The following is a 22,322-nucleotide window of genomic DNA, read 5'->3' as shown; positions in this document are numbered from 1 at the left end:
TGTTCCCTTGTGTACCTCAGAATAATACAGTCATCACAACTGTACAGTGTTTCCTTAAATTCAAAGCAACATGACACAAAAGGGTTAATAGAAAAGGGACTGATTTTAGAAAAAATAGGGTGAAAATATGAATGGAGCAAAGAAAAAAAAATGACATTCCTGGAATGATCAAGACAAGAAGAACTGATCACTGCTTCATGTTTGATTCATGATCTTCATCATCATTGTTTAACATCCGCTTTCCATGCTGGCATGGGTTGTACGATTTGACTGAGGACTGGCAAACCAGATGGCTGCACCAAGAGCAAGATCAAGAGATGGCTGATGATGAAAATGGGTGATGGAGAGAGTGATGGACGTCAGTAATAAATGATGTGAAGATGAGGGAGTGAAAAGTGTCAGGACAGAGTGGATGATGATAGGATATGTTGCTTAAAATTGATCCGGTGATTTACCTCATAGATATCTTGATGGGAATAAGCAACTTTATATTGTGGAAGCATGTTAAGTAATGCAGTCTTCAGTAGATGCACCTTAGTATCAACACTGTTTACGGTCAGTTTTTATAATTGTCCTTATATCTAAAGTATGACACACCAATAGATATGTAGGTAGACATACAAACAAACTGTGTTTGTGTGTGTGTGTGTGTGTGTGTGTGTGTGAAACATACAGCTTGCATTGTGATACACACTGTTTTATCAGCTATCAACAGGAGATCACAATGAGTTTGGTACCTTCCAAGTGTAGGTAGACTTACAAACAAATTGTGTGTGTTTGTGTGTGTATATATATATATGTATGTGAAACATATATATATATATATATATATAGAGCAATACCAACTAGATTGGCATTGATGATACCAGAGAATACCAAAGTTCTGTAGCCCTCATGCTGGAACATGCTCCCCCTCCCCACCTCCCTTTATTTCACAGCTACCACACCAAATTGGTACAGATGTAACTACTGCAACCAGGGAGCAACTATTTCAACTACTTACACTGGATTTGTTCTTTGTTTTCAGCTTTGATCTTTCTTTCCAATGCCTCTGCCATATGAATGATGAATCATTTTGATTCATCTGCCAGATGAATCATTTTCTGCTTCTTTAGCCAGTATGTGAATCACTGTACTGCTGTCCTTCCTAAGTCCAGTGCCAATCTCGTAGGGTATGGTGGGTTTACTAGAAGGATGGTGTACTGCCATTCTCATACCTCTCATTATTGCCCAAGATCCTCACATGAATACCCAAGACACATTCATGTGCCTACTCCACATGGCTCTCCCAAGGTACTGCCCGTCAAACTGACACTACTCTTTTCATTAAGTCAGGGCACATCATAATTATTGCAAGAAAATTACTTGAGAATGCAAATATTTCCTTCCTCTTTCAGATTATAGCACCATTTAGAAGACATAGTCTTGGCTTCCTTTCTTGGGAATCTTACATTGAATTTTCCTGCCCTCATTGCGGTAAACAATAGCATACAACTCCACATTAATTCTCATTGCATTGACTCTGCTACAATGCTACTTCATTGCATCCACAGATACTTAAGACTTTCTTATGTGCTATGCATGATTTGCATGCTACCAGAACACAGTCTAACATTCTGTAAACTCTTTGTCAAATACAATTAGCAATCTCTCTTCAGTGCCATCATCTAGGATTGATACATCATACACAACACTCATGAGCAATCACAACATTCTCCATGACAGCTGCTTTTGTTTAGTTTTTTACCATGTACATTGGCTTTTCTAACACTACTACCTTAGTTGAACACATTTCTTCTTCATGATGAGTTTCTTTGGTTTCAATACTCTTCCTAATCTTGTCATTCTGGTGAGATATCCATTTGTCCTGTATTCATCTCACTCTAGCATTGGTATGATTTTCAATTACACTGGGTTGTGGCGCTCTGGTTTGGGAGTCCCAAAATTTTGAGGTATGTGGGACAACATCTAAGTCGCTATTGTTCCCAAGTTTACTCTGACCCAGTGTAGTAGCACCTGCCAGCTATAAAACCCCAACAGATCTGGACAGCTACAAGATCTGTATCTTGATAATTACTGGGCAAGTGGCATTTGTTGCAGTAGACCATTGCAAGTTTGAAGAAGAGAGTAGAATTGGCTCTGCACAGACCATACCCACTTATAATGATAAACCATTGCTTCTTTCTGGAGTAATATATTGAGCATTTAAAAAAAAAAGAAGAAGAAAATAAGCCCCTATAAAAATTCCAGAGGGAGGAACCCTAACATAGATATGTACAGTTATCTTTAACCAATATCTGGCATGTCTTGCCACTTCATGGATGCTGCTGACATATAGACTTGTCTTTCTTTCATGTAGAATTCATGGATGAAGAGGTGGTAAGTGCATGTGGGGCAAGTCACAGCAGAGGTGGTTAAGTTACTGTCTCTACAATACTATCATCCACAGAAGAAGTGCTTTAAAGACACACTGAAAGCCTTCAACATCGACCATGCAACTTCGGAGCAGTCTGCTCTAGACAGAGAAAGATGGTGATCAGCTGTCCACAAGGGTGCCAACACATGCGAGACCAATAGGATCGCTGCTGCAGAAGACCGCAGGTGAACCAGGAAGAACAGAGCTAACAACCCTGTAGCAGGCGTTACCATTCCCTGTCCACACTGTCAAAGACGCTTTTGGGCGCAGATTGGCCTCACTAGCCATCTACGGACTCACAAGCAAGCCCACCCCCAGCCCAGGATAACTAGATGGTCTTCGTCGCATCGACAGACAAACTACATACATATATACATCATCCACATCAAAAAAGCCAACCAACTAGGTTTATATTCTGCTTCATTTCCAGTATTGCTTCTATCAATGCAACAGCTTAGCTCATGCACCAATCCCTTTCCATCATCACTATTGGTTAGGCTTCATAAATATGTATAGCCATTATATATATGCATGCACACACACACACCACACACACACACACATCAGTAATTGATTTTAAAAACTATCAATTACTTACAGGAAGCCTTGAGGCATTCCAAAAATCTATTTCCCATGTGCTATTCCTGCTTACTCCTGCATATGAAATTTACCTTCTCTAGTGATCCCACTGCACCTTTTTTTTCTTCTTGCATTCACACACACACACACATTCTTAATTATTTGAAGTCTTCCTGTATGGAAGGAGTTAGTTTCAAACAAAGATACAAAGCTCTGTCATTGGAATGTAGTTTACAAAAATGAAGTCACATTTTGAACCTAAGAAAAGTCTTGCATATTTCTTTTACTCTTCCTCTGACAAATTGTATACGTCACATGAGTATTAGATGGTTGATTTCTTTCTCTGAAAAACCCAGCTTTTCTAGATTGTTCCTTAGGCATTTACTCATGAAACCAAGTGTACCAATTATTATTGGTATAACTGAGTTTTCAATCTGAGCTGTTGGTTCCAAATCAGTTGTCCGTAGTTATCCTCTTTTTCTTTGATCTTTTTAAGAGATATTCACATCAGCAGGGCAAATGATCTCTATAGCAGTACATACTTTTCTTTGTCTACCAGCGTCGCCTTACTGGCTCTTGTGCCGGTGGTATGTGGAAAGCAACATTCGAGCGAGGGTGTTGCCAGTGCCACTGGACTGACTCCTGTGCAGGTGACATGTAAAAACACCATTTGAGCATGGCCGTTGCCAGTACTGCCTGACTGGTCCTTGTGCCAGTGGCACATAAAAGCACCCACTACACTCTCAGAGTGGTTGACATTAGGAAGGGCATCCAGCTATAGAAACTCTGCCAAATCAAATTGGAGCCTGGTGCAGCCATCTGGTTTCACCAGTCCCCAGTCAAACCATCCAACCCATGCCAGCATAGAAAGAAGACATTAAACGATGATGATGATGATGTCCCAGACAACTACATCCATCCTTTTATGTTTGCCCTTGGTAACAGTTTTGATGAGAATGTTCCATCAATATTCCTCATGTTGATGTTTATATATATATTCAATAACTGGAGTGAAGTGAATCTTCTATTTTTATCAGAGGAATGTTTTTTAGTTGGAGACGATGGCATTGTATAATGTTTCAGTGATGATATGTTGTTATTAAGAGATAGTACTTTGAAATTTTGGGGTAGCTGCTGATGACAAATGGGATGTTTCCATAGAAACGTGATATAATCAACATTTTCAGTTGTTTCTTTGGGTCCTAAAGGTTTTACTGTCTCTTTTGTTTATTAGGTATTTTGTGGTAATCTCCTGCTCTCGGATTGCTAATGCATGGCCTTCATAATTTGATGTGTTGTAGCAGTCACAAGTCCAAGAATGGGTGGGCCTCATGTCAGAATCACTGTCAGCCTTTAGGCAACAAGCTGGCAGAATTGTTAACATGCCAGGCAAAATGCTTGGGAGCATTTCATCTGTTTTACATTCTGTGTTCAAATTCCACTGGAGTCAACTTACCACCTTCGCAGATTTGCTGGCCTTAAGCCAAAATTTGAAACTAATATTACTGTCAGATTCGAGTCTTTGAGAAACCCATACAAAATCTTATACTGCTATATGTATGTATTAAATTGTGTACTAAGAAACTGAGTTACAGAATAACTAAATAAATATCTATATTGAGGCAATCAGCATTTAACTGAAGCTGTACAAATGTGTAAATGTACAGACTGGCAAATGTAAACATGTCCTCATTTGTGTATGAACATGTGTATACACAGAGACCACATATATACACATACATATGCATACATATATGTGCATATACTTTACACTCATACACACACACACATTATATGCGTGTAATGTACAAACATCAGATAGATGTTGGTTAAAGCTAGATGTCAAGTAATTTTGCTTTTCTTATTCACTGTTTAACACTGATTGAGAAACAGATTAACTCTCTATAGGAGTTATCTATAATATAGAATAACCTATTACTTCAAGTAATGAGTACTTTAATCTGGATGTCAAAGCATTATTCTCAGAAGCAAAGACTTGTGTGTGTGTGTGTGTGTGTAAAATCTGATGCACAAAATTGAAGCAATATTAAATAAAAATAGTTGTCTATGTATCATTCTTGATGTATATACACCATTGAAACGTAAGTTATGTATTATGTATGAAATAAAATCTCTTAAGGCTGTGTATGATTAAAGAGGTTTTAAGGAATTTTACCTCAAATGAACATCACAGTAACTGGATTGTCAGCTGCCAAGTTCCTCAACGGGGCATACTTCCCTAATAAAAGTGGAGCGTCATTGACAGGGCTTCTCCCTACTTACCTGGAACTTGCAGACATTTCACCATCAAGCAGTATCCATCCACAGCAAGAATGAGCAATCATACTACTGCCACCAGAGATAGCAAGTAAGCTCATCAGTATAAAGACACCACCACACCTATCTATAGTTTCAGCACATGCACCTACTTAGCCACACCAACTTCAGCCTCCCAAACCAATCTACATCTGCACTCTACCTTATTCAATGATCTTCAATGTAAAGGCATGTGGTTAAGTGGTCAGGGTATTCAGCTCACAATCATAAGCTCATCAGTTCTCTACAGACAACCCAAACTAAATCCACCACCTGTAAATAGAACAGCCATTTCTCAATTCTCTAATCTGAGGATTCCCAGGCTGGGAGTGAAATCACAAAATCACAGGTCTTTGTGGAGCGTTGAAAATTCCAATACCCCAAAATAAATATGCATTGACCTATGTATGTGTGTGTGTATATGTATATATGTATAAGTATTTTGTGTCACATTTCTCCAGTTGAGTTAGCTGGCAAAAACGAGTTGTACCTGTAATTTCAAAGAGCCAGCCTTGTCACGTTCTGTGTCACACAGAATCTCCCTGAGAACTATGTTAAGGATACACATGTCTGTTGAGTGCTCAGCTGGTTGCACATGAATCTCGTGAGCTGGCTGTTCAATTGACCAGATCAACTAACTGACTTTTGTTTGTTGTTTTTTTTTTTATTCAATGACCAGTGATGAACATCAAAATACGCTAAAGCCAAAAAAGTTCTATTCAGCCACATCTTAAATTATGTTGCCTATAGTATCAGTTTTTCACTACTTTACCATTTTTAGTTCTATAAAAAGCAAAATATCATTTTTAGATAAATACTGTCATTTTTAGATAAATACTGGCCACCTAAATAAATCCATGTTAATCATTTGCTTTATGACAAAAAAAAAACATCTGTTGTTCAAACAAACACACCCACTCAACCAGGAACATCTGCACAAAAAGACCACTTGCCTTAACTGATAAGAACAAATAAATATCAGTAGAAACAACACCTTCTTCAGAAAACCACATACTCCACAGACAACCGAAACTAAATCCACCACCTGTAAATAGAATAGCCATTTCTCAATTCTCTGATCTGAGGATTCCCAGGTCGGGGGTGAAACCACAAAATCACTGGTCTTTGTGGAGCGTTGAAAATTCCAATACCCCAAAATAAATATGCATTGGTGTGTCTGTGTTTGTGTGTCTATGTATGTGTGTTTGTGTGCACACATTATATATATATATATATATATGTATGTGTGTATAGGTATTTTGTTCATGAGGCTTGCAAGATGTGATTTTCCGATAGCGTGTGCTGCACATCCCAAGTGGATATGAAGGTGTTTCTTGATTTCTTTCCATTGCTACATTTTGGTTTTGGTGCACGAAAAATCTGACAAGTTCAATCCGCAAGAGACCACTGAGGATAACAATGAACAAGATAGAGTGATGAATTGGATAGATCTGACAAAAATTGGAAATCAGGTGCTCCAAGCCAAATGACATTGAGAGATAAGGGGAAGGAATTTACCCGAAAGCAGTGGTGCAATCTGACTGATTAATTGATTCTGTACACATATGCGAGGGTGTGTGTGTGTGTATATATATATATTACACACACATATATATATTTCGGTATATGCATATATATACATATATCTCTATATATATATACATACACCTATACATATATATTATATATATATATCTATATATATACATATATACATATACCTATATATATACATTATATATATACATTCATACATATACATATATACATATACATATATACATATACATATACATATTATATATATCCATATATATATACATATACCTATACATATTATATATATCCATATATATCTATACATATATATATACATATCTAAATGCACATACCAATATATATATGGATGCCTATATATATATGTATATATATGCATACATACATACATATATATATATATATATATATATATATATATATGCATACATACATACATATATATATATATATATATATATGCATACATACATACATATATATATATATATATATATATATATATATATATATATATATATATATATATACATGCACACATATTTATATACATCTATATATATATATATATATATATATATATATACACACACACATATTTATTTATATCTATATATACACACACATATATCTAAATGCACACATACCAATATATATATGGATGCATATATATATATATATATATATATATATATATATATATATACATATGACACTATTTCAGTGAATTCAAATTAAGAAGCATTAAAATCATATATCCTAGACTGAGAGGGAATATTCACACATACAAATTTATAAATATATTTCTCTTGGATACATTGTCAAATATGATATTTCACAAGTGATTATTTCATCATTTGAAAACAAATTCAGATTTATTATTAGAAAGTTATCTGTGATACACTATACTTGTTGGATATTTATGCTATAGTATTTTTTGAAATGTCTATTATCATCAAACATGATGCGATGCATATACTTCACTGAAATTGTGTTTTCTCTTCTTCTATCATATTAATATTATTGACGTATTATCATGTCTGACGCTTATTATATATTGTGTATTGTACTTCACATTCTTTTATATTAAAAAGTGATTGGACAGTATTGAAGATATGAGTTCAGTAGGGTAGAATATTTCATAGAGTGATTATCAAACTGTTTCTTGTTCTCAAAAGCTTTTATTTCCCAGTACTAATTTTTGTATTTTCATAAGTCTATGAATGTATTTGGAAAAGTTTGTTTTTGTTTTGTTTAACTTTTATTTACTTTTTTTTTTTGGCATATGTGTGTACTAGATGTGATTGCTTATGTGTAGTCGTTGGATTTAGTTCTCATATTCTCTGTTCAGTTTTACAAAATAGATATATTACAGTGTGTGTGTATGTATATCTATCTATCTGTCTATAAATATATATATATATATATATATATTTATATGTATATGTATATCGAGGAAGGTGAACACTATCAGTGATTTAATGTCTATCATAAAATAAAATATAGCAATAATCATCTCAAAACTGAAACGCTGCATTTTGATACACACACACACACACACACACACACACACACACACACACACACACAACTCACACATAGATACACACGCACACATATATTATTCAAGTGAGAACGGAGAACAAACACAGAGTTTAGTACATCTTTCATTACCAGTAACAATTGTTTTGGTGCCACTATGTTTTTAATACCATTGCACACAAAAGTTCTATGTGGAAAGTGATGCAATATTTGTAGTTTTAAACATTAGAGTGGCACTCCATCAAAAGGTGCATCCTCACATTGTGTGACTGTCAAGCATTGTATGTTGCTTATATCAGGAGAAAGAATAAGCATAGAATAAGAATAAGAATGATGAAACGGTGGACAGTACCTTGACAGTAATAATAGAAATCAAATATTGAATTAGAAGGAGAAGAAGAAAAACAAGAAGGTATAAAGGGTGTGGTAGGCTAATTATAAAACCATTCCATCATTGGCAACAAAACAAACAATAATCAAGTGAGAAAGCGAGTAAAAAATGAAAATGACAGTATAAAAAAATGGATCTCCCGAATAGGAGACTGAGGAAGTGATATGATGATAATATTCCTAATAAAATATGAATATGTAATAATAATAATAATAATGATAATAATAATAATAATCCTTTCTGCTATAGGCACAAGGCTTGAAATTTTGTGTGAGAGAACTAGACAATTACATTGACCTCCAGTGTTTCACTGGTACTTAATTTATTGACCATGAAAGGATGAAAGGCAAATTTGAACTCAGAACATGGCGACAGGTGAAATGCCACTAAGCATTTTGTCCAGTATGCTGATAATTCTGCCAACACGCTGCCTATTTAATAATAGTAATAATAATGATGATGATGATGATATAGGTGATGATAATTTTTTCTACTATAGGCACAAGGTCTGAAATTTATTTATTTGAGCACCTGTGCTCTTCAACAGAAAGGAATAAGAGAAAATAAACAGAGAGAATGAATAAAACTTGTGGATTTAGTGGTCAATCATGGCGACTGATTGTGTGTGTATGTGTATATATATATATATATATATATATATATATATATATATACACACACACACACACACACACACACACACACACACACACACACACACACACACACACACACACACAAGGAGCTTCTTTCAGTTTCCATCCACTAAATCCACTCCACTCACAAGGCTTTGTTTGGCCCGAGGCTATGGAAGACACTTGCCAAAGGTGCCATGCAGTAGGACTGAACCCAAAACCGTGTGGTTGGGAAGCAAGCTTCTTACCATACAGCCATGCTTGCACCTGAAATATACATGGAATATGTATGAACATTGTAGTTAAAAATTGAAATATTAGTGATACAGTATAGTGTCAATATAATACATAAGATTTGGAATATGAAATGTAAATAAAAAATGTAAATCATATGTGTGTATGTATGTAAACATACACATATACATTAATATATACTTGTTTGTGTGTGTTATGTGCATATATATATACAAATATATATGTATATATATATGCACACGCACACATCTCTATATTATATAGACATATACACAAAAACACATACATATATAAACACACAGCTATATGTGTGTGTCTATACACATAAATGCATAGAGACATATACTGGTAGCTAGATAAACTAATAGATGTGTGATAGAGCGAAAAATAGTTAAACATTCACATGGCAGGTCTCAGATGTGTTTTTAGTATTGTATACTTTTTCTCTCTCTACTGCCTCTCAATTGTTTCTTCAATACATTTTTTTATTATTTCTTTGATAAAGGGTATCACCCAAAATGTCAGATTTTTTTCTGTTTCTTCCTTTGGTATATTAATCTTCATTGTAAACTTATTTGTTTATCGTTTCTTTTGCTTTATATTTCTATGCTTTTCAGGCATATATTTTCACTTGTCTGATTCCATATAGTATTTTTGTTTGTTTACTTCCTCTTTGCCTCAAACTTTACTCATGTTATTTGTATCATGTCTAAATGTGTATATATATATATATATATATATCTACACATATGCCTGTCTACATATATGTGTAGATATATCTGCACACACACACACATCTTTATATAGACATATTTACAAAAACACATGCGTATATAAACACACAGACATATGTGTGTGTGTACACATAAATGTATAGAGACATATACCGATTATAGATATATAGATATGCTTGTATGTATAGATATGTGTGTGTGTATGTGTATATATATATATATATATATTCCATGTAAAGATTCTACTTCTTCAATTACAGCAGTAATACTCTTACAAGTTGTCAGTATCTGTATAACTTCATACCATGAAGTCTAAGCTAAACCTCTACCATGCTGTTGTATATTAATATCATCTTAAAGAGCAGAAGCTTAAAGATCCTACAGAAAACAAATAAGAGGGATTTTCCTTTATTGTTTCTCAGTACTGCATTGTTTGTACAGCATCATATGAGAACCTAAGACTAGTAGTTTGGCTGGGTATTCCTGATGGTATAACTTGTTCAGTTCCTATGACTGATTTCTGTAATATGCATTTAGTTTGTAAATCTGGTTTCAAAAGTAATTAGGCATTATTCTTCTTGTATTATTCACAAATGAGATGAGACATATTTTTTACCTGTCATGTATTAATGTTTATATATGTATGTATGTATGTATGTATGTATGTATGTATGTATGTATGTATGTATAGCTAAATTTAATATACATAGGTGTAACTATTTACTGTTTAGAAGGGTATATATTCAACTTTGTCAAGAACTTCATCCAGTGTGGTCTTGTTTACATGCCTATAACTTAGTGATTCAACAAAAGAGACCAACAGAATTGATAACAAGCTTAGTAAGTAGTGGGCTCAGTTTGCTCAACTAAACACATCAGAGCAGTACCCCAGAATGACCACAGCCAAGAGAGAGAGAGAGAGAGAGAGAGAGAGAGAGAGAGAGTAGCAAACAAGAGAGAAAAGGTGTTGTTTTGTTGTTGTTTTTTCTTGTTTGTTCTTAGTTCTTCTCCCTTACTTTCTGTATCTAGTTGTTCTTACATAGTTTGAATTCATTTTGATCTCTTCAAATGATTCCTTGTGGGTGTGTTTGATGGAGAAGAAGAAGAAAGAGAGAGATAGACTGTTGAAAGGTCAAGGCAATTAAGTTTTATGGTCTTTGTATTCTATGCTTTTTTAGCATTATGTTCTGTTTTATGATCTCAGATATCCTATCCAAGTTTGCATCAGCCTATTGAAGTAAAGTATACATCTACTTGAGAACTGTAAAATCTCAGTCACCTGAGAATTGTCAGGCAGGCGAATACACAATTGTCAAATGGTTTCTTTTTATTTATTACTGCAGACTAAATAACACCTCAGCTTAAAGACATATAAATACATACTGACACAGGTATAGCTGTGTGATAAAAAGTTTGCTTTGCAACACCATGACTCTGGGTTCCATTTCATTGTGTAACACAGTTAGGCAAGTGTCTTCTTATATAGACCTGAATCAACAAAAGCCTTGTGAGTGAATTTAGTAGATGGAAACTGAAAGAAGCCTTGTGTATGTATGCGTGGAGGGTGGGGAATGTTACTGTCTCCTTGCTTTGACTTCACATGATAGTTGTAAGCAAGTGTCACTATCATGTAAGCAGTGTCCTTTATTTCCAGTCTTCTGAGACATGTGTGATCATGGGGAAATATTACCTTACCTGGAAACAAGTGAGAGTTGGCAACAGGAAGGACATCCTGCCCATGCGAGCATGGAAATGTGAATGTTGAAACAATGATGATGATGAAATTCTTTATGATCTAAAGCAATTCTGTCTTCATTATAAAGGGCAAAAAATGTAGATAAATTTCAGTTCATTTTTTCAGAAAACAATTGCCAAATCTCTCAAATCTTTGTGAAAAAACAGAAATTTAAAGCAATTAATAACTTCTTGACTTCTGGCAGCATTCATCACCATCATCATCATTTAATGTCCACTTTTCCATACTTGCATGCGTCAAACAGAATTTGTTGAGGCAGATGCCTTTCCTGTTGCTAACCCTCACCTGTTTCAAATCAATGTAATATTTCTTTGTGATCAGACATGTTTTACACAGAAGACTGGAAATGAACAAAATTGTTTGTATGATGATGATAATGCTCATTTACAACCATCACATGGTATCTTGACAAGGGTACATACAAACACACCTATACACATACACATACATACAACAAGCTTCTTTCAGTTTCCAGTTACTAAATTGACTTGCAAGACTTTGGATGGCCCAGTGCTACAGTAGAAGACATTTGCCCAAGTTGTTGTACAGTGAGATTGAACTGAAAACCACACGGTTGGGAAGCCAGCTTTTTAACTATACATCCATGCCTGTGAGAAATATAAATGTTAGTTCTAAACACAACTCTGTCTCTGGAAGATTGTAATAGAAAGTATAAAATAAGAAAATTACCATCCCACTGATCTGAAACTATATTCTATATATTATGATGTTGTATATTGAATCATTTCAATGTGACCCGGCTTTGAAGAACCATCTGGTGTATACGACTTAATGGAGACAACATGTTGAGATACAGATTGGATATACTGTTTGATGCCCTAAGGTGACACCTACCAAAACAACTTGATGTACTGTAATCTTGGCAGCAGAAAGCTTAGTTTGGTTGACAGAAAGCATACCCCAGAATTTTTCTAAAAGTATCTTAACTCACAGTATTAATATCAAATCTTGGGAATATTTTGCAGAAAACCATACTTCCTGGTGCTCTAGATTTACCAAGAAACAACATATAACTGATTAAATTAGATTAGTGTATTCATTCCTAGCCACAGTTTAATTTTAAATTTTAATTTTCTAGATTAAAATAATATTTTCTTAGTTTAGAATAATATGGTAAATAGATATATATTTATTAAAGTCTTTTTGCAGCTTCTTTACAAAGACAATATACTTTTACAGTTATTTAATATCATATTTATTCCATCATGCTTTTATTTTATTTTTTTTTATTTCATATTACCAAAACTATATATATATATATATATTTTCTTTTTTTTTTTTTTCAGAATAACGATGAGAGCACATTTGCAGGCTACGTGTATGATGCAGTCTGGGTGTTTGCTTATGCTTTGGATAAGTTATTAAAAAGTAACCCAAGTGCATTAGAAGCTCTTCATACACCAGCAACAACAAGGTCAGATATGATATTTTAATACCTTATCTTTTCTTGAAAACAACACCTCATGATGATCATTATGATGATGATGATGGGGAGGGGGATTTAGCAGTGGTGGTGGTGATGATGATGATGCTAATACTGATGAATTGAAAAACAATTAAGGAATTTAAATTTAAGATTACAGATATATAATAATTTATTTAAGAAACAAACAATTTTGAGGAAGTCTTCCATTTTTAAGCCATTCCATATGAAGTAGGAATCAATTAACTGCGTCACCCTTTCTCTGTGTGGGGACACATTGTTTGCTTATAAAATTCAGACTCATTCTAATAGGAAACAGAAAGTATTCCTTTACTTGTTTCAGTCATTTGACTGTGACCATGCTGCAGCACCACTTTTAGTCAAAGAAATTGATCCCAGGACTTATTCTTTGTAAGCCTAGTACTTACTCAGTCTCTTTTGCCGAACTGCTAAGTTATGGGGACGTAAACACACCAACATCGGTTGTCAAGCAATGGTGGGGGGACAAATACACACACACACACATATATATATAAGACAGGCTTCTTTCAGTTTCCGTCTACCAAATCCACTCACAAGGCTTTGGTTGGCCTGAGGCTATAGTAGAAGACACTTGCCCAAGGTACCACGCAGTGGGACTGAACGTGGAACCATGTGGTTGGGAAGCAAGCTTCTTACGACACAGCCATGCTTGTAATGATAATATTGATAATAATAATAACTGTCTAATTTGGCACAAGGCCAGCAATTTTGAAGGGTGGAGATTAGTCAGTACCTTGTCACCAGCACTTGTACTTCATTTTATCAACTTGGGGTGTGGGAGATAAAAAACAAAGCTGGCCTTGGCAAGATTTGAACCAAGATTGTAGAGAGTCAAAATAAATACCATAAGACATTTTGTCTGATGCTGTAATGATGTTCCAATCCAGTACCCTTAATAATTATAATAATGGTTTCAAATTTTGCCACAGGGGCAGCAATATGGGGGGGGGGAGATGAGTCGATTACATTGACCCGTCTACTATAGGCACAAAACCTGAAATTTGGTGGGAGGGGATAAGTTGATTACATCAGCCCCAGTGTTTGACTGGTACTTGTTTTATCAACCCCAACACGATGAAAGGCAAAGACAGCCACAGTGGAATTTGAACTCAGAATGTAAAGATGGACAAAATGCTGCTAAGCATTATGCCCAGAGGCCTAATAATTATGAGAAAGGATTAATATTTTTATTGATTATAATTAATAATAATGATAATAATAATAATGATAATAATAATAATAATAATAATCCTTTGTACAAGAGGCACAAGGCCTGAAATTTTGGGGAAGGGGACTAGTCAATTACAATGACCCCAGTGTTTCACTGGTACCTAATTTATCGACCCCGAAAGGATAAAAAGCAAAGTCAACCACGGTGGAATTTGAACCCAGAATGTAAAGAGCCGGAAGAAATGCTGCTAAGCATTTTGACTGACATGCTGACGGTTCTGCCAGCTCACCACCTTAATAATAATAATAATAATAATAATAATAATAATAATAATTCTTTCTAATTTTGGCACAAAGCCAGCAATTTTGGAGAAAGGGGGCAGGTTTATCACATCAACCCCTGTCCTTGACTACCAGTTGGTCATGGCTGGATTAGATCTCAGAACATAAAGAACCAGAAGAAATGATATTTAACTTTTTCTCTGACATGCTAGCAACTGTGTCAGCTCACCACCATATCAAGCATAATGTTAATGGGTTTTAATATTGGTAAAAGGCTAGCAGTTCCTTTTAAGGGGAGGATGTTGGCTGATTACAGAAACCCCAGTGCTCAACTGGTAGTTTATTTTGTAGGCTCCCAACTGGATAAAGGGAAAAGTTGACCTTGGTAAAATTTGAACTCAGAGTGTAAAGTGCCAGGAGAGATGCTACTAAACATATTCTCCAATGTGCTTGCAATTCTGCCAGATTGCAGCCTTAATAATAATAATGATAACAAAAACCACAAAATTAATAATGATAATAATCACAATTAGTCTCATGTTGAACATGACCGTAATGATGATGTCAAGATTTAACACATGATAGACATGTGTTTCTTATATATGAGACACAGTCATATGGTAAACATTTGTTTTCTAGTATAGGTGTAAGCATGGTTGCTTCCCAACCACATGGATCCAGGTTCAGTCCCACTGTGTGGCACCTTGAGCAAGTGTCTTCTACTATAGCATTGGACTGACCAAAGTCTTGTGAGTGGATTTGGTAAACAGAAACTGAAAGAAACCTGTTGTGTGTGTGAGCCTTTGTGTCTGTGTTTGTCCCTCACCACTGCTTAACAACTGGTATTGGTTTATTTACATCTCCGTAACCTAGCAGTTTGGCAAGAAGAGTGATAAAGTAAGTACCAGGCTTAAAAAAATTAAGTACTGGGGTTGATTCATTCAACTAAAAAATTCTTCAAAATGGTGCCGTAGTATGGCCACAGTCTAATGACTGAAACAGATAAAAGATAATGATGAGAGTGATTTTTTTCACTTTTACTTTTTACAGGAGATAGGTTTTGTCATCCGTTTTGGAGTAGGTTGACTTATTTTCCATAAGATTCCTCCCATAGAAACAAAGTTCATTTGCAGTGGGGTTAATAAAGGGAATTAAGGTGATCCTATACTTTCGGTGCCACGTAAAAAGCATCTGTGCTGGTGTCACATACAAGCACCCACATTGGTGCCATGTATAATGTACCCCTGTCAGTGCCACATAAAATTCACCTGTGCCAGTGCCACATATAAAGCATTCATTCTGGAGCAAAAGCAGAAGCACCCAGAACACTCAGTAAAGGGATTGGCTTTAGGAAGGACCTCAAGTTATAAAAACCATGCCAAAACAGGAGTGGTGCAGCTCTCCAGCTAGCCAGCTCCTGTCAAGCTGTCCAACCCATGCCTGCATGGGAAACGGACGTTAAATGATGATGATGATGACGACAATGAAGAAGAAGAAAACAAAGCATGAGGAGGAATAAGAAACTATATATTACAGATATATATTTCATACTATAGAGAAGAAAAGTTCGATTGAAGCCTTGCAGAATTCAAACTCAGAAATGTGAGCCATCAAGTTCAATCTGCTAAGAGTATTAAGTGATATTCTCTACAATAAATGTTGTTTCTTTCATATGATGGGATATAACATTTCATTAGTGTTTCCTAATAGAACCAATAAAAACAAACATTTATGAATATGAATGCTTATAATTGCTTTAATAGCTAATAATACCTTAGGACATAGTTATTATAACAAGTAGTACGTACACTTTTCATTATAGTAATAGCGTTGTAAGTAATGTCATCCTGACTACGAAAGATATCAAGGAAGTATATTTCCTTTGCTCAAATTTAGCAGCACTGCATTTTCGACATTCTACCTAGATATCTTATTAACATCCAAAAATATTGAAAAATTAAACATATAACTATTTTACAGTTAATGTCTTTCTGACAAAAGAAATATGACTTTTCTTTCATTTTAATTTTCTTTTATTAGCAGTTGCTGTTGAAATTCAAATTGCTGATTAGCTTGTGGGAATTGAAAATAAAAAATAATAATAAAATGAAACTAGTGCAAATAAAAGAGAAATCTTCTTTAGAAAACCAATTATTAGCTAACTGGGTTATGGTTATTTTCTTAATCTGAGTTCTTGCAGATATACAATTTCATTCAGTGTTGATTAATATAATTTAATGCTAATTTCATGCATCTCAGAAAGGCTGATAATTATTATTTTCTAACTATTTAATATTATACATACATACATACATACATACATACATACATATATATATATATATATATATATATAGCTATAGGCACACACACACACATATATATATATATATATATATATATATATATATATATATATATATATATATATATATGTGTGTGTGTGTGTGTGCCTATAGCTATATATATATATATATATATATATATATATATATATATATATATATATATACATATATATATATGTGTGTGTGTGTGTGTGCCTATAGCTATATATATATATATATATATATATAGAGAGAGAGAGAGAGAGAGAGAGAGAGAGAGAGAGAGAGATACAGCTTAGGTGGCAATTGCAAGAATAACCGTGTAGCTTTTATGATGCTTTCAGTAATTGTTTCAAGTGTCAATGTAGTGGTAAGAATACATAGTCAGCCTCTTGATGCACTCAAACTTTGGCCTGTTCAAACACTGAGGATGGTCTGCACCAACAGTTAGCTGATACTCATTTTCAGCTATGTACACTGGAACAATGTAAAATGATGTGACATGCACAGGGGCAGAAATTGAACCCAGTACATTATGGTCATGAACCCGAATCTCTAACTACTAGGCCATTTACATTCATATTTGTGTGTGTGTGTTGGTGTACACACACACATAGAGTAATAACCACGAACTGAATGTATAATTTGGATATTACTACATGCATATCAGTATCAAATTTACACACATGATTAAGTATTTACATATATATGTGTGAGTGTATGCGCATATGTGTATGTATGTATATGTGTTTGTGTGTGTGTGTGTGTGTGCATGTATAAACAAAATGGGAAAGTACTCAATATTGAAATTAAAGTTGTATAATGTATAGGAAGCAGAAATTTCATAAATATTTATAACATCTTCTGAATATTGGCAATGATAATAAAGATTTACCAAGTTTCAACTTCCAATAATTATATTCACATAACCCATGAAAAAATTTAATTTTAAGCTAAGGAGTATATATATACTTGTCTCCCCCCCCCCACACACACACACGCACGTGTGTGTGTTTATGTGTAGATGTGTATTATTGGAAATTAAGCAGTATTGGAGTGTTTGCAAGCATGAACAGACTCATACTTCTGTTTAATTCTATCAGTGAAGAATTCGTGATGACACAGACATGAGAACATCAGTAAATGTGATCCTAAAGTGTTCAGGGAAGGGACCATCATGATGACATGGAGGAACTGACTGGCACCCAAGGCATCACCAGTAAACATTAGAACAGCTAAAATACAAGGCCCTTCTTGGTTGTGTAGCCCAGTGCAAAACCAGACATGAGTATGCGTTTATGACTTTATATGACACAGCCTATAGGAAAGAAAGAGAGGCACTGGTGCAAGCAGATAGAGCATTGGCACTGCAAGCAAACAGTGGCCTGATGAAATGGAAACAGTTACTGAATGGGGTGTTCCCTAATAGGACATTTGGAAGTGGAAGCTAATATATTACTGGTACTTAGGTGCTGGCTTGGCTGTGTGGTTAAGGATTTCAGATTTCAACCCACTGCATAGCAACATGGGCTGTATTGGGCTGAAGGGTGCAACAGCAGGCTCAGTTTCTGTTTTGTTCTGTCAGAGAAGAATTCATGATGATACAGGCATAAGTTTACCTGTTAAAGTGACACCAAAGTGCTCAGTGCTGGGACTACCACAGGGTAACCCCTAAACGTAAAATATCTTCTACACTATTCTTGAGTCATCCAAAGCACTCTGTTTGAGACTTGCTTCACAGAAACTAAACAGGAACCATTGTACATGTGTGTGAATATGCAGGGCCAGATTAAGACCCATAGGGGCCCTAAGCACTTTAAAGGTTTTGGTGCTCCCATATATATGTAATTAAAAATATAAACAATAAATTATAAACCATAAAATAATTTTTTATTTTTCAAAATACAACAAAACTAACAGTAAGATGAAAAATAATGTTTGTTTTTGTATATTTTCACTTTATTTATATTTGAAATATTTTCTCCTGCTTTTGATCAGATCCTCAAAATTAATCTTACATCACATATTTGCTTCTATATATAGCAGAGATAAAGTGTCCCAAGTATTATTTTAACAACTTTAAGGTGATTTCTTTTGTGTCGTAAACCATTTACCAGTTCTGTGATGCCCCCACTTCACTTAATGCCCTAAGCTTGTGCTTATTCTGCTTAATGGTTAATCCAATGCTCTGTATATGTGTGTGTGTAGGTATGTGTTTGAGTATTTCTCTGTCTTCATATTGTCCCATATGGCAAACACTGTGACAGTCAGTGTTTATTCTGTCATAAACAATCTGTCCCATAGCTCATGATTTCATCATATGATAAGTAGAATAAAAAAAAAAGTCCTTACTTGAAAATCAAGGTCTGCAACAGGAAGGGCATCTGACCATTGAGCACTAACTCTTATCTAAGCCACACCAGCTTAGGAAAAATAAAAACAGAAATAAAAATGGTTGTGATGATAAAGATAACTCCAGACAAGAAGGAAAGGAAAGTGAATCTCAGCAGTATTTGTATTGAGAATGTAAAGAATTGTAACGAAATACTGCAGGGTATTTTGTCTGGTTCTCTACCTTTTCTCATCTGCAACACCATTTTTCATTATGATTAATAAATAATAATTCTATGTCATATTGTTATTGCCTTTAATTGCTTCAAACGTTGTCTATACCTATTAATATTTATTAAACAATGATATAAAGGAAATTACAGCTGGCTATGTCTATTGTATATCAACTAAAGTGTCAAGGATTCATATTCCATCTCCAGTGAAGAAATATGTCCTTGCTGGTTCTCAACCTTTTCTAGCTCAATACCCGCTTTGACCTAATGGGGCTTTACAAAAGCCCTTCACCATGTTTTACCCCCCACCCCAAAGTAGATTATTTAATCTAAGTGAAATTAATTTTACATAATTGTTTATTACCCATATGTTCTTATCCGACCACATCTAACATGTGCTATGTTTTAGATATTTGTGTGAACTAGCGCCACCTATAACAAATCTTAATGAAATTTTACTAAAGGTGTTGAAGGCTTATCCAACAAAATTATATTGGATCTTGGTGTATCAGTCACATTTTTGCTCAATGTTCTACTCCTGTTTTAATCCCAACAAAGAGTTTTTGAAAATGTATTTAGAATATGAGCATTATATGGTTTAAATATTTTATTTCTGAAACAAAAATTACAGCCCTTTTAAACACTCTGTTCCCTCTATATCACCCCTTAACATTTTCCCCTTCTTATCAGCTCATAATTACATCCAAAGGAGTGCTACAGCCCAAATTAAAAATCACCAAACTAGATGTGAGCAGATATTATGTCAAGAACACTCACTGACAGTAAGCCCCATGCCACTTAGGAAAGCACTCACGCCAGTGCCATGTAAAAAGCACCCAGTACTCTCTGTTAAGTGGTTGGCATTAGGAAGGACATCCTGCCTTAGAAACTATGCCAAAACAGACAATGGGGCCTGGGTAATTCTTCAGCTGGCCAACTCCTGCCAAACCATCCAACCCATGCCAGCATAGAGAACAGTTGATGGTGATGGCAATGATGATATATGGAGTAGGTTAATTAGCAATCTCTCTTTTATCCCTTGTTAAATCACTATTAAACATTAACTCGTTAATTCTCTATTTCTTGATTAGTCCTGCTTGAACAAAACTAAGGTCTTTGGTCAAATATTTTGGTGTGATCAACAGACCCAACAGTTGAGAGATTCCATGTTTTTGTCTTGTTTAGGACAACACTGCACACACTAACATTCAGTATTTGAATATGCCAAGTATTGTGTTTGGGGCATTTGCTTCTCGGCACAGTATGATCCAGTGTATCTGCAAGATTTTTAGGGAGGCCATAGCAGAAGCAGGCAAGCTGGAAATGCACAGCGTGTTCCAAATGACTGGCATATAGGTACCAATGTAATGAATGCTAATTCAACATCCTAATAATAACAACTAAATTTCCTTTCAGTTACTTATTAACATCTCTAAAAGAGAACAAATGCTTTATGGGAATAAATTTTGGAGTTTTAACAGCTACTGTATGTGTTAGAGGATGTTACCAGAGACAGAATTTATCCTTTTAGCATTAAAACCAGCCATTTTCTGGTCCTAATATTCTACTGGTTTTACATTCAAACGAGCCATGTCCTGCCTCTTATTCTAAAAATAAACAATCACATCATCAAAATCTCGAAGCTTTGAGATAATGCATGGTTAATTCAAAACAATGAATAAATAAGCATTACATTTGACAGAATAATATGAATGCTAAAGAGTTAAACAGTTTATTGTGTTTGCTCCTAAACAATTATTTTTATCATTAATATTTTTCAGTCAGCTAGTACAATACATCAATGAAACCAAATTTGATGGTGTATCTGGCCACATAAGTTTCCAAGGAGGTGAACGCATAGGTACAATTAACATTCTACAATATTTTCACAACGAAACCCGTCTCATTGGTCAATATATCCCAACTATCCATAATAATCCTCGCATAAACATCCGTGGTAGTACACCTCCAGTAGCTTCAGGAAATGAAGAAATAGATAACGGAATTCTTCGGCTTTACAAGAGAAAGGTGCGCTGGCTCTCACCAAATGGGAAACCTCCTGCAGATGGTAGGCAAAATGGTTAGTTTTCATTTTCAACTATTCTTTATTATTATTATTATTGTTATTATTATTATATGATCTTTAAATTCTTCCATTCTGTCAAGAAAGTGATTATAGAATCCTCATTTCTGATATTTAGATATGTGATGTTCCTGAACTAATGATGAAAAATTTTATTGGTCTATTGACTTCAATCTTTCTTCCTTTTTTTTCTTTTTTATTTAGTTTTGTTGTTGTTTGTTTTGTAAAA

General features: G+C 34.6%; 1 protein-coding gene across 5 annotated transcripts in view; it reads left to right on the top strand.

Moving 5' to 3' along the window:
- The window catches only part of LOC106880693 (uncharacterized), a 550,491-nt gene that overhangs the window by 487,722 nt on the left and 40,447 nt on the right, over nt 1-22,322 (top strand). For all 5 annotated transcript variants that reach the window (XM_089349496.1, XM_052966175.2, XM_052966174.2 and 2 more), the window contains 2 exons: nt 13,489-13,616; nt 21,792-22,090. In XM_089349496.1, the coding sequence (XP_089205622.1) occupies nt 13,489-13,616; nt 21,792-22,090 (427 nt within the window). The remainder of the gene's footprint in view (nt 1-13,488; nt 13,617-21,791; nt 22,091-22,322) is intronic.

This window comes from Octopus bimaculoides, chromosome 3 (assembly GCF_046866305.1).
Source record: "Octopus bimaculoides isolate indiv1 chromosome 3, ASM4686630v1, whole genome shotgun sequence".
Lineage (NCBI taxonomy): Eukaryota > Metazoa > Mollusca > Cephalopoda > Octopoda > Octopodidae > Octopus > Octopus bimaculoides.
Note: the sequence above shows the minus strand (reverse complement) of the source record. Positions and strands in the feature narration are given on the sequence as shown.